Raw genomic sequence first — 14,786 nt, 5'->3', positions numbered from 1 at the left:
GTGTAGTATTTCATTATTTATGTATCACATCTTCTTTATTCATCTGTCAATGGACACTTAGGTTGGTTCCACATCTTAACTATTATAAATGGTACTGCAATGAACATATGGGAACATATATCTTTTCAAATTAGTATACTACCTCTCCCAGGCTTAAAGGCATGGATGGCCTCGTATAGACACATCCCCTGTGCAGACAGCATGTGCTGGCTGGCTATGGCAGGCCAGCTGGAGTGGGCAGAGGCTGGAGGGAATGATATAGTTTTGATATAGCTTTAAAAGGTCTATTAAACTTGGGATAAATGTTTAAATGTTGGCTGCAGCTTTTGTGATCCTTCTCTGACTTATGGTATAATAACTCTAAGAGCTTTTTCAGAATTAACTTTATTTCAGATCATGCCTCATGCCTATTCTGAGTAAACACTGTCCTTAAAATAATGGGATGGACAAACTAAAGTTATTTCTTAATCTAAACTACATCAAAGAGATGAACAGAAGATAAGAAAATTAAGTCTGCGGTGTCCAATGTTTGACTATTAACAGCAGAAGATACCATATTAGCAAATCAAGAGACAAAACCACTTGTAGATATCCACTGGTTGCCTACTAAGCACCTATTTCCAGCATCCAGATTTCCTCTGGGGAATTACTCTCCCCTGACTGTACAGCAGCCAACCTGTATGGGGGGTGGGGGTGGGGCCTAAATCCATCCCTAAATCCAGGGAATAAGCCTGACTGGCTCAAGACAATCAGGGAAATTCAACTCCTTTGCCTTTGCATTGGTTCATACAAAGGACTTAACTGAGGACTAAACTAATCAACAAGTGATGCTCCCCTGGCCTGTTTTGATGGTTAAAGGACAGGCAGCTTCTCATCCACATGAGACATGAATGAGAGAAGGTAGCTGTTCTGCTGCTGACCATCTTCCCTGATGAACAGCTAGCCCTAGAAGAAAGTTACCACTCAGGACAGGAAACAGGATCCTTGAGTTACTGGACTAAATATCCTTGCTGTTTTAAGTCAGTTTAAGTTGGGTTTTCTAGCATTCTGATACCAAACTTAAAATATAAAATGTTTTTATTGAATAAGATATAACATATAAAAAATATTAAAATGATAGAAATAGGGACACCTGTAAAGTGAACACTTGAAAAAAATAATGCAGCACTAGTGTGTATGGTAGAGGAGTATATCTGAAAACCAGAGAAACAGAAAAAAGAAAACATTTTAAAATATCAAGTTTAAGAATTAAGTGCAAATTTACAAAAGATTTTTGTAAAAATGTTTTTGCCAACTGGGTATGGGCCATGAAAGGAACAAACAAAACTAAAGTCACATAGGGGCTTCCCTGGTGGCGCAGTGCTTGGGAGTCCGCCTGCCGATGCAGGAGACGCGGGTTCGTGCCCCGTTTCGGGAGGATCCCACGTGCCACGGAGCGGCTGGGCCCGTGGGCCATGGCCGCTGAGCCTGCGCGTCCGGAGCCTGTGCTCCGCAGGTGGGAGAGGCCACAGCAGTGAGAGGCCCGCATAACGCAAGAAAAAAATAAATAAATAAATAAATAAATAAAGTCACATAGGAAGAATGAAAGGAGAATTATTGTTTAATACCCTACAATACACAATATAAATTTGAGCATTTGTAAAACTAACATATGAACAACAATCAGGAGGATATAGCACATTATGGTAATTGAAAATAAATGGAAAAAATGAGTTTATTAAATGATTTATATACCATTAGAATCATCATGTAATATAACATCTATAAAAGAGTAAAAGGGGGGGCTTCCCTGGTGGCGCAGTGGTTGAGAATCTGCCTGCCAATGCAGACGACACAGGTTCGAGCCCTGGTCTGGGAAGATCCCACATGCCATGGAGCAACTGGGCCCGTGAGCCACAATTACTGAGCCTGCGCGTCTGGAGCCTGTGCTCCGCAACAACAGAGGCCGCGATAGTGAGAGGCCTGCGCACCGCGATGAAGAGTGCCCCCCACTTGCCACAACTAGCGAAAAGCCCATGCATAGAAATGAAGACCCAACACAGCCATAAATAAAAAAAAAAAAAAAAAAAAAAAAAAAAAAAGAGTAAAAGGTTATATTAAAATGCTTTTGGTTATTATCAAAAATGCCCTGTGAAAGTCACCCTCCTTAGTATCTTCAAGGATAAACGCATTCAGGAATTTTCAAGTTATAATCCTTAGCATCCCACTTGCCCTCTGCCTCTGTTATTATTGTTGTTTCTACATAAAGCTTCAGTAGAAACTTTCCTTGAAACAAACTACTCCAGGGTTAAAAAGTGAACAGAGGGACTTCCCTGGTGGTCCAGTGGTTAAGAATCTGCCTTTCAATGCAGGGGATACGGGTTCGAGCCCTGGTCAGGGAATTAAGATCCCACATGCTGCGGGGCAACTAAGCCCGCATGCCACAACTACTGAGCCTGCGTGCCACAACTAGAGAGAAGTCCATGTGCCGCAACTAAGATCCTGCACGCCGCAACGAAGACCCAACGCAGCCAAATAAATAAATAAATAAATAAATATTAAAAAAAAAAAAAAAGTGAACAGATTAGTGGTTGCCAGGGGTTAGGGATCACTGGGGAAGAAGGGTTAATGAATATGACTATAGAGGGGTAGCAAGAGCAAGATGTTTGTAATGATAGGATAAATCTGCATCTTAACTGTAGAACTATAGCAAATCTACAAATGTGATAAAATGAGGTAGAATTATACACACACATTGTACTAGTGTCAATTTCCCAGTTTTGATACTGTACAGTTACTTAAGATGTGGGAAACTGGGTGAAAAATAGGGCCTCTGTACTCTTCTTACAACTTCATATGAATCTATCATTATCTAAAAATAAAGTTACATAAAAAGAGTTTTAAACTGTTTCATAACTACTTGTTAATGTCAAAATGAAAATAAGCATCTATAGGAGGCACTTCAAACAGCCTATTACCAGAAAATGCTTACTCTTAGAAATTAATTCCCATAGCCAAGGGCTTACCTGAAATTTTCTTCAGAAATGTACACTCCATTTTTTTCACGGGCTGCAGCAAGATCTCGTTTCAGACGCTCTATCTCTTCTGTATACTCCTATGCAAGAAGAATGTCATGTCAATGTAACACTTCAATTTGGGAAAGATATGCAATAAATAAAACAAAGTTAGCCCTCCTATGTTTTTTAAAGCATAAAAATGTATGATAAAAAGTCATAACCATACTTTTCATTCAATATTAATCTGTTTAGAATAAAGTGTTTCAACAGCTTCCAAAACTCCTTTAAAAGCACTCATTATAAAAATACAGGCTTCTGAAGAAAAAACACAACCTCCAGTACCCAGGTTGGTCTCTAAATAGCATCTCACATTAAAAGGAACCAGGATTTCTTAGAGAAGCGTCTGACTCTAGGACTGGGGCAAGAAACATTCAAGATGCACCTACAACATCTTGTCAAACAAAATAGGAAGAAAGCCAAAGAAGCCTAGGCTAGAGAAAAGGACTCAAGAACCCACTTAAGAGGTACCCACTGACCAAAGATGGGACAGCTTGAACATCAGTGAGGATATTACAACTACAACTGTAGTTAGTATAACTACAATTGGTAAGCACAAATATTTTAAGTCCATGAGTTTATAATGATATTAAGAAAGCTGGGAAACCAACTCATTACTCTCAAAACTGTCAAAGGAAATGAATCAAGCATTTGTCCTGCCTTTCCTATAAGAATTATACCCTTGGGTAGCTGAGGGAAAGTTCCTCTTTATAGAGGTAGTCCAGCAATCAACTAAGAAAGAATAATTGAATTAGAAAATTATCATTTTGTGATCGTTAAAGAACTAATGGATCAAGTCACTTGAATATAATCAATTCCCCTCAAAAAGAGAAAGAACCACATTCTGTGCTTCCTAGTGGGAGAACATACCACCACCTATGAACTAGTTTGGCCAAAAATATATAAATAAATAAAACCTGAATCTATCAAGCCTCAAAATCCAACTACCAATTTATAGAAAATATGAAGAATAGAACATGTCAAGATAGTACAGGAAACTTCTACAGGACAACAATACAGATACTTCCACAAATACATTATATGAAGGAAAGTAGATGGAAGAAGAACCAATGTACTGAAACCTAAAGATAGATCAAAAAGTTGCAAAGGGTAAACCTTAATTGGATCCTAAAACAATTAAAAATATACACTGAAACAATTGAAATTTTTAAAATGACCGAATATTTTATCATCTTAAAGAATTACTGTTAAATATTTTAGATTTAATAATAACATTAGGGTTCAAAAATTCAAGTGTCTAAATAAAATTAATGCTTATAAAAGAGCCTGGCATTTTTATAACAATGAATATAAAATCACTGTAGTTTTCCTCAGGTCCTGACAATTTTGAGGCTCTTTATGAAAAAAGAGGTTTTCTCAAATAAACTTCCTTTAAACTGCCTACCTGATTCCAAGAGGTATTACACTGCTGTACACCTGAAATTAACACAACACTGTAAATCAACTATACTCCAATAAAATTTTTTTTTAAAAAGCTACAGTAATTAAAACTGTATATTAGTGGAGGGACAGACATAAATCAATAGAACAGAATAGAAATCCCAGACATATGCCCACACAAATATACCCAACTGATTTTTCACAATGATACAAAATCAGTTTAATGGAGAAAACATAGCTTTTTCAACAAAGAATGCTAAAGCCATCCAGACACCCCATAGGTGAAAAAAATGTACCTTGACCTAAGTCTTATGCCTTATACAAAAATCAACTCAAAATGGATCATGAAATTAAATGTGAGATGTAGAAATACAAAACCTTCATTTTAAAAAAAAAAAGGAAAAAATCTTCAGGATCTAGAGGTAGGCAAAGAGTTCTTGCAATTGACACCAAAACACAATGCATAAAAGAAAAAAATTGACAAATTAGACCACATCGAAATTATAAACACTTGCTCTGCAAAAGCCCATAAGAAGAGGATGAGAAGACAAGTACAGCCTGGGGGATAATAATTGCAAACGATGTTTGTGACAAAGGACTAGTATGTAGAATATATTAAAAACTTTCAAACCACCACCACAACAACAAATAATCCAATTAGAAAATGGGCCTAAAAACATGAACAGACATTTTACCAAAGAGGGTAACAAACAGCAAATAAGGACATGAAAAGACATTCAACACCATTAGCCAGTACAGAAATGTAAGTTAAAACCACAGTGAGATATTATTTATTACCTATCATACTCATCAGAATGATTAAAACAAAAAATAGTTACAACACCAAATGCTGGTAAGGATGTGGAGAAACTAGATGACTCATACATTGCTAGTGGGAATGTAAAATGGTACAGCCGCTCTGGAAAACAGCTTGGCAGTTCCTTAAAAACTTATCATTCAATTACCATACAACACAACAATTATACTCTTGGGCAATCATCCCAGAAAAATGAAAATTTATGTGAACACAAATTACTGTAAACGAATGATCAAAGCAGTTTTATTTATAATTGTGAAAAATTGAAATCAGCCCACATGTCTTTCAACAGGTGAATCTGACAACAAACTGTATGTATGGTATACACATACCATGGAATATTCCTCAGCACTAAAAAGGAAAATCTATTGATATGCACAAGTCAGGTGAACCTCCAGGGAATTATGCTGAGTGAAAAAAAGGCAATCCCAAAAGTTTGCATACTATATGATTCCATTCAATAACACTTTTGAAATGGCAAAGGTTTAGAAATAGAGTACAGATAGTGGATAGCAGAGATTAGGGAGGGGAGGTGAAAGTGGGAAGGAAAAGATTATAAAAGGGCAATGAGGAATCCTTATTGTGATGGAACTGTTCAGTATCTTGACTGTGGTGGCTCCATGAACCTACACATGTGACAAAATTGTACAGCATTAACTAAACACACACACATGAATACAAGGAAAATTGGGGAATAAGATCAGTGAGTTGTTATTAATGTCAATATCCCTGTGATTTTTTACTATGTTGTTTGATAAAATGTACAAAGGATCTCTCTGTATTATTTCTTCCAACTGCATGTGAATCTACAGTTACCTCAATAAAATCCTCAATTAAAAAAAAAAAAACTATTACCAAGAAAAGGAAAAGACAAGCCAGACTGGGAGGAAATATTTAAAAATAATCTCATAAAGGGCTTGTATCAAGAAGATATGAACAACTCTTTACAACTTAATAAAAAGATAACCCAATTAAAAATTGGGGTGGGCTTCCCTGATGGCGCAGTGGTTGAGAAGTCCGCCTGCCGATGCAGGGGACACGGGTTCGTGCCCTGATCCGGGAGGATCCCACGTGCCGCGGAGCGGCTGGGCCCGTGGGCCATGGCCGCTGAGCCTGCGCATCCGGAGCCTGTGCTCTGCAGCGGGGGAGGCCACAGCAGTGAGAGGCCCGCATACCGCAAAAAAAAAAAAAAAAATTGGGCAAAGGATTTAGTAGACATTTCACATAAAAGATATACAAATGGATAATAAACATGTGAAGATGCTCGATATCATTATTCATTAGGGAACTGCTAATTAAAACTTCCTTGAAGCACCATTATATACTTAAATTTTGCTGACTTGATAGAGCTGGTAAAGTCAACATATTAGCATTAGAAAAAACATTTTAACACATAGGGTATTTAGTTCAAATCATTATATGAAAAGCCTTACCATAGGCAATTTAATAAATTTTTTTAACAATTATCTATTTCAGCTCCTCATTTTCACATTTGTCAAACAAGATTACATTACTCCACAAAAATTCACAAATACCTTAATCAGAGCTTTTTTGGTGAGTTTCTGGTTAACTTCAGGCTTATTGAGTATGTTCTTTGCTCTGTGAGCATATTCCAATGTACTCAGAGTTTCCTGTGATGAAAAGAAAAGGCCAATTACTGAAAATACTAATTTTCAACAAGAGAAGCCACCGCAATGAGAAGCCCACGGACCGCAACAAAGAGGAGTCCCGGCTCACCGCAACTAGAGAAAGACCGCGTGCAGCAACGAAGACCCAATGCAGCCAAAAATAAATAAATAAAAATAATTAATTAATTAAAAAAAAATGTTTAGACTTAGATTTTGGTGACAGTTGCACAGCTCTGTGAATACAGCAAAATCACTGAATTATATACTTTTAATGGGTGAATTTCATGGTATGTGAATTATATCCCAATAAAGATATTTTTTTAAATGAAAGGGGAGTTAGAGACCTTATCAAAGCTTTTCCTAATTCCATTTAAAGCACATTACCCAATATAAGATTTTACCATCTTTGTTGTTTCTCTTGGTTTTTCCTACCTGTTCCCACACATCCAACCCCATCTTCAGTCCTCTCTAAGCAGCCTCTAAAACAGCAGCATTCACTTAACCCACTTCTAAGTCCTCAATTAGACCATCCACTGCTAATGACCACAGCAATTTTCTTTGAAGACTGTGTGGAAAGATGCAATTAAGTAACTAGTTTGGTTTTTTTTTTAATTGGGGTATAATTGCTTTACAAAGTTGTGTTAGTTTCTGCTGTACAGCAAAGTGAATCAGCTATATGTATACATATATCCCCTCTTTTTTGGATTTCCTTCCCATTTAGGTCACCAGAGAGCACTAAGTGGAGTTCCCTGTGCTATACAGTAGGTTCTCATTAGTTATCTATTTTATATAAAGTAGTGTATATATGTCAATTCCAATCTCCCAATTCATCCCACCCACCCCCCTTAAGTAACTATTTATTTTATTTTATTTTTTTAAATTTTTGTCTGCATTGGGTCTTCGTTGCTGCGTGCGGGCTTTCTCTAGTTGCGGCAAGCGGGGGTTACTCTTTGTTGCAGTGTGTGAGCTTCTCATTGTGGTGGCTTCCCTTGTTGTGGGGCACGGGCTCTAGGGTGCACAGGCTTCATTAGTTGTGGCACGCAGGCTCAGTAGCTGTGGCACACAGGCTCAGTAGTTGTGGCTCACAGGCTCTAGAGCACAGGCTCAGTAGTTGTGGCTCACAGGCTCTAGAGCACAGGCTCAGTAGTTGTGGCACATAGGCTTAGTTGCTCCACGACATGTGGGATCTTCCCAGACCAGGGCTCGAACCCATGTCCCCTGCATTGGCAGGCGGATTCTTAACCACCATGCCCAGGAAGTCCCAGTAAGTAGTTTTTTAAGATTAAAAACTGCCAGAAAGGAGAAAGAGAATTTTTCCAGTGGTATCCTCCTCTACATGTCCACATGCAATGCTCAGATTCTTTTTACTGTAGTATAGAATGAATGAAGCCAATTGATGAACTTTAAAAATATGTGATATTAAATAAGAATTATAGCTACTGCACTTCCGGATACCTTTCAAAGAGCTTACCTCAAGATTGAGAGATGCAGGAGAAACTGTTGCAATTATAGATGTTCTTGTACGTCCCCCAAGAGAGTCCTGGAGGATTCTAGTTAATTTAGATTCTCGATAAGGAACATGAGGTGTTCTTTCTACAAGAGCAGTAATAACTCTTCCCAAAGTCAACAGGGATTGATTGATATTTCCAGCTTCCCGAGCTCTCTTGTCAACTGCTCCAGAACGTCCAATGTTTTCACTTCCTGCAAGATCAACCTTAAATTTTAAAAATAAAAGTAAGTTCTCAGTCTATTGGATTTGGAATAGAAGACTTTCATTCTCGTATTTTACATAAATATATTAAATAGCCAGTAATTTTTCTATAATTAACAATCCACTACAAACCTAATAACCCAATGACTACGAAAATATTGTCTATAAATACAAACCTTCAAGCTGCTTTATGAGGTGATAAGGAATGAAACATTGGAATAGAACTACCATCTGACCTAGCAATCCCACTTCTGGGTATGTATCCAAAGGAAATGATATCACTATCTCAAAGAAATATCAGCACTCCCACGTTCACTGCATTATTCACAATAACCAAGGTATGAAACAGCCTTAGTACCCAATGATGAATGAACAGATAAAGAAGATGTGATGTGATACACACATACACACTTGAATATTATTCAGCCATGAGAAAGGATATCCTGCCACGTTGTACATTTTAAATACTTAATTTTATTTGGCAATTATGCCTCAATAAAACTAGAAAAAAAAAAAACAGAAAGAATGAAACAGTGGTTATTAAGGTTGATGCTTACCAAGTTCAACTTTCCAATTTTAACAAGCTCCTCTCCATCAATTGTAGTTTCTTTCATATGTATGGTAACAGAGAAAACTGAGTGGGAACGACTAGAAAACAAGACCAAGTTGCCCAGTCATTATACAAAACATTATTTGCTTTCTATAAAATATTGAAAACAGCAAAGAAAGATCTAAATCCACCAGGGTAGAAAAAGATAGTATCAGAGAAGATACCAATAAGATTTTGGAAGACAGTGGATGAATAGAATGCTAGGTTTTTGCTTTCTTCTACCTGCCCCCGACGGGGGAGATCCCAAAAGGGAAGGCTTGCAATCTATCTTTCTATTTATAAGAACCACTTGAGTAGCTTCCATGGTGGCGCAGTGGTTAAGAATCCACCTACCAATGCAGGGGACACGGGTTTGAGCCCTGGTCCAGGAAGATCCCACATGCTGCGGAGCAACTAAGCCCGTGCACCACAACTCCTGAGCCTGCGCTCTAGAGCCGGAGAGCCACAACTACTGAGCCCGCGCGCCTAGAGCCCGTGCTCCGCAATAAGAGAAGCTGCTGCAATGAGAAGTCCGCACACCACAACGAAGAGTAGCCCCCCGCCGCAACTAGAGAAAAGCCTGCACACAGCAATGAAGACCCAACGCAGCCAAAAATTTAAAAAATTTTTTTTTAAAAAACTACTTGAAATATGTCATTACCATAAATTCAAACAGCACCAGGCAAGCCATCTGATTACTCCCCTTCAAAGTCAATTGTTCTAAAAGTACATTGCTCTGCTTTGAGAATGTCATCAGAGATAGGTAGCTCCTTCCACTGAACAGCAGAAATTAGTAAACAGTGTTTACCAAAACACTACAAGATAATCACTGCTAGACTATAAAGTTTTCCAAAGTCTGTCTTATGCTGTATATTGACATTCAACTTTTATCTGAGAGATATCAAAATCATATAGAAAACCAAAGACATCATTCCTTTCTGCATCAATGACATTTGGTAAATGACATTATGTTTGTTAATGTCATTGATGGTTGGCATATGGTAATTTTTAATTTCCTCATTTGTACTTTTCATATTACTTGGAAAATTTTACAATAAGTATCATTTTTACAAAATTATTTGAATTATTTTATGTAACAGAAAAGAGGAAGGGCACATGGAAAAATATAAACTATAGATTTGAATTATAATATGCATCTCATGTTCTCCTACCATAATTTACCCATTCCTAATTGAAGATTATGGAATTAATGCAATTAAACACAAAAGTCAACTCTGATTTTGGAAAAGTGAATTACGTTTTCCTTCTCTTTATCACATACATTCATAAGAAGAGATCTTTATTCCAGTCTATGTACGAAAAAGGGAATGCTTTATTATTCAAATTTACAGAATAATAGGAATTTTATATTTCAGAGAAAAGTATTTAGAGAAAAGAAATTTTCTTAAGTTCATTCCTCCAAATTCTAAATAAAGTTATAAACCAATCATTGAATGAAAATGGAAATTTCATTCTATGATTGGTTTATAACAAGTTTTTAAATGGAAAGCTATTATAGGAAAATTTAATTAAAATTGTAAAAGCACACATAATTCCATGATCTTAATTACTTTCATCTTATGCTATTTTTCTTCTTTCTTTAAATGCATACATATTTTTACAGAGTTGCAATTATAATCATTATAGCATATTGTAGAAATGTCCAACTATAAGAGAGCAAAGAAATGAGAGCCCTAAAAGTCATTTTGTAGCTCAGGGAAAATGATATTCAGATAAGTTTAACTACCTGAAGTAATATATTTAGTTAACTGGAACTAAACACAAATATCTAACTCCTAATCCATAGCTCTTTCAAGTACATTTTGATGTTTCCTTCAAAGACTAGCAGAAAAAAAATCACCTCTGACTTGGTGAACTGCATTTGGAGAGTTTGGGATGCATCCTATAAAGGGTACTATCAAATATGCCCCTTTCTCCTCTTAAAAGCCAGTGTTAGTGACCATTTGTCTTCCTACATTAAAATGAAGCCATTTGGAAAAAAAAAAATCACGTTGCACACCCCAAATATATAAAATTTTTGTCATTTATACCTCAATAAAGCTGGAAAAAAATAAAATAAAGTCATTTGATTTTCCTCTAATCCTTACTCAAATCAGGGGTTTTAAAACTGTGTTCTCAGTATACTGAGAGGCTCCAGAAAAGTGCTCGGGCAAACCTTCCTAAGGCTGAGGAGGTTAGCCTCTGAGCATCCTACTGCCAAATCAACTACAGCAGCCACATTTTAATCTGGGCTCCCATGTATAATTTCATTTGGGAAAAGAAATCTTCTCCTTTAAAAGACTTAATACTTCTGCTCAAGTTCAACTTGTCTTTGTTCTCCTTTCAACATTCTCCCAACATTGGTGCTCTCCCTATAAATCTCAAGCCAATTACACTAAGGCATGCAATCTAGCATACAATCTAGACGTGTGACTCACATACCTTAATTCACCCCACTGTGATTCCCCAAGTTCATAATTCTTCTTAAAAAGGAAATGGAGCGGTGGGGGAAACAATGGCTTTCTCACCTAGAGTAGGCATTCATCAAAGTTGCTGCAGTTGTCCTTTTTGCTGCCCCCTTCTCCAAAATTTGATAGACTTCATCCTTGTTGTGTACTGTAATTTCTTCTAAACCTTTGATTATGACTCCCCTCTGACAAAATATCAAAAAAGCATCCATTAGATTGGTTTAAAAAAAATATATATATATATATATGTATATATATATATATATATATATAGAGAGAGAGAGAGAGAGAGAGAGAAAGAGGGAGAGAAGGAGGGAGAGAGGGAGAGAGGGAGAGAGGGAGAGAGGGAGAGACTTCCCAAAGTATCACACATTAACATTTGGAGTCATTTCATTCTCAAAAACTGAAGTTACCTTGTTACGGGGATCATCAAACATCTGTAGTCTCTCAGAAACATCAGAAGATGGATTAAGGAGGTCAAAAAGCTCTTCATTATAGATTTCCAACAGTGACACTTTGACTGAAAATTCAGTACCATTATCAGTAAGTTTCTCAAAAATTTGATGAAGAGTACGTGGAATTATACCAGCCAAAGGATCCTGAAATTGTAACATTAATAAAGACTTTAAAGAATGCCATTTACTGCAGCAGTTAAAACACATATAACAAGGGCCTCCCTTATAGTATATTTAAACATAAGTATGTCAAAACAGGTTTAAAAACAAAATAAAAACTAACCTGTTGGAGAAGCCAAGCCATTTACAACAGTCTGTTTAATAGTAATTATTCTTCCTTACACCTTCCACAAATCTGTCATTCCTCTCAGCCACTTTCTGCCTGAGCATTACACAGAAACCAATTGAACCAAGCTACTTATAAAGCCAATTTCAATAATCCTTTCCAAGTTTTCTCGTGAGAACATAACACCATCATTTTAATCAGAAGTGGTTCATCTAACAGTATATTCTCTAATTCTGACATAAAACAAAGTTGTTTCTCAAATGTCTAAGTATCCTTAATAAAACTGCTACAACTCTCTAAATTTTGAAACTGTGCTTTAATCCTGTTCCATATCTCCTATGATTACAATTCTATAACTTTATTATCCATGCACAAAGTAAGTTAATACCTCAGGTATGTAACCACTAGAAAAAAGGATCTACCTAAATGTTGATAATATGGAAAATTAACTTAGTCATTAAACTCATTTAAACACATTTGATAGAAATCTTTGTGAAATGTACTATGTGCTTTCTATAATATCCAATAATACAGCTATCTTAATTTCTTGAACACTCAAAGCCATCATTAATAAAGTACCATACCACTTCCCCCGTATGCTAACTTTCTGATACTAACTCCCGCACTGCAAGGTTTTCCCCTTCAAGCCCTACTCACATTCCACTTTCCCACAATAGTCTGCTCCAACTATTCTCTCTGAAACAGACCCTTCTCTTATCACTTAACTGTGCCATATGTATTGCTCCTCTCTCTCCCAATAAGAATGTATGTTTCTTAAACAAAAGCCATACCATACACTTTAATTTTACTGTAGTAGTAGTTTATCCTAAATTCATGTTTGCCGTGGGTACTCTGATCTTTTCCATTTCAAGACAGGCCTTCAACCAAGTTTTATTTGGCTACACTTCAGCCACTTTAGAGATAGAGGTCTGTTATAAACAATAAATACCTCCTCCCAAGTATATTCTTCATTAGGTGACCTTTCACCTTCCATTGTAAAGGTTTTTCCAGTGCCAGTTTGGCCATATCTGTCAAAATTAACAAAAGTGTTAAACAAAAAAACGAATACACGCATCTAAACCTTTTCATCAATTTGAAAAATAGTGTTTCACTCACGCAAAAATAGTGCAGTTATAGCCCATAATAACTTCATCCAGAATTGGACAAACGACACTTCGATAAACGTCAATTTGTTTAGTAGATGCTCCAAAAACCTATCCAAAAAAAAGGCATTTCTTAAAAAAAAAAAAAAACACTTCAGAATTACTTTAATAGTTTTGTTTTTAATATATTAACTTATTCAGCCCACTAGAAACCATCTGACAACTTAAAGGATTAACTGAAATTTGTAACTGTACACTAGAACCTACAGAAAATATGTGTACTAGGATAACTTTACATTAGTGAATAATAAAGAAGTAGAAGCATTTTAGGAAGTAAGTACCATATCAAAAGTATATGTTTTCCTTGAGCTTTTGTCGGTCAGTCCTCCAGTTCGTACACTAACTTCTTTCCGTATGTGATCACATTCTACTACAGAATGGGCATTAACTTTCCGCTCTGCCAAATTAAATGGTCTGTAAAAAGAAACACAGAAGGTTATTCAAGAACTCTTAGTTATCTGGTTATTGATGACATTTTTGTTAATACCTCAGACAAGAACAATGTGAAGTTTTAACTACACTGTTGGTGATGGAGATTAAATGAGGAGTAAATGACACTGCTAAGGCAGACAGCAGAATTTTAAGGGTTTCAATTCCCAGAAATAAAATTAGTTTTTTAAAAAGTTTTGAAAGACATGTACAATTTTGACAGTTTCTTGGAGTAGATGCTAACAGAATTAACTTGTAAAAAATGCCAAACTTATTTTTTAGAATTCTATTTCCACTGTTCTTAGAATCCAGTCAAGTTAGGTTATGATGTAGTAGAAATAACATACCAGATTTGCGTTCAAAATATTAACCTGCCAGTGGATAAATGGCACAAAATAAAAAAACGATTAAAATAATGACTAATACATTGAGTGCTTACTAGGTGCCAGGTACTCACTGTCCCAAGTGCTTCACATGTATTAACTGTTTGTCCTCACAGCACTGTGAGGTCTAGTGGGGAACAGTGACATAAAACAAGTGATTATAAGAGAGGTGATGTTTAGAAAGGGTACGTAAAAGGCAGAACGTACGGCAAAAGTTTAATGTGGCCTTAATTGGGACAGGGTAGGATAGGGGAGAGGCATGGGTGATGGGAAAGACTCCCTGTGAAGTAATCTAAGATAATAAATGCCTCGTTAGGCATTTCAGTAGAGTGAGGACTCTCCATCCAGTCTGCTTGGGCAATGTAGCCCTTTGTGCCTGTCTCCTCATTTGAAAATTAAGGTT

General features: G+C 36.5%; 1 protein-coding gene across 1 annotated transcript in view; it reads right to left on the bottom strand.

The window, feature by feature from the left end:
* The window catches only part of KIF11 (kinesin family member 11), a 57,695-nt gene that overhangs the window by 39,651 nt on the left and 3,258 nt on the right, over window positions 1–14,786 (bottom strand). The window contains exons 2-10 of the mRNA XM_007471562.1: window positions 13,853–13,985; window positions 13,525–13,622; window positions 13,358–13,436; window positions 12,081–12,266; window positions 11,728–11,852; window positions 9,168–9,258; window positions 8,371–8,613; window positions 6,807–6,902; window positions 3,006–3,094 (exon numbers count right to left, since the gene is read on the bottom strand). Of these exons, the coding sequence (XP_007471624.1) occupies window positions 3,006–3,094; window positions 6,807–6,902; window positions 8,371–8,613; window positions 9,168–9,258; window positions 11,728–11,852; window positions 12,081–12,266; window positions 13,358–13,436; window positions 13,525–13,622; window positions 13,853–13,985 (1,140 nt within the window). The remainder of the gene's footprint in view (window positions 1–3,005; window positions 3,095–6,806; window positions 6,903–8,370; window positions 8,614–9,167; window positions 9,259–11,727; window positions 11,853–12,080; window positions 12,267–13,357; window positions 13,437–13,524; window positions 13,623–13,852; window positions 13,986–14,786) is intronic.

The sequence above is a fragment of the Lipotes vexillifer genome, unplaced genomic scaffold (assembly GCF_000442215.2).
Source record: "Lipotes vexillifer unplaced genomic scaffold, Lipotes_vexillifer_v1.1 scaffold325, whole genome shotgun sequence".
NCBI lineage: Eukaryota > Metazoa > Chordata > Mammalia > Artiodactyla > Lipotidae > Lipotes > Lipotes vexillifer.
Note: the sequence above shows the minus strand (reverse complement) of the source record. Positions and strands in the feature narration are given on the sequence as shown.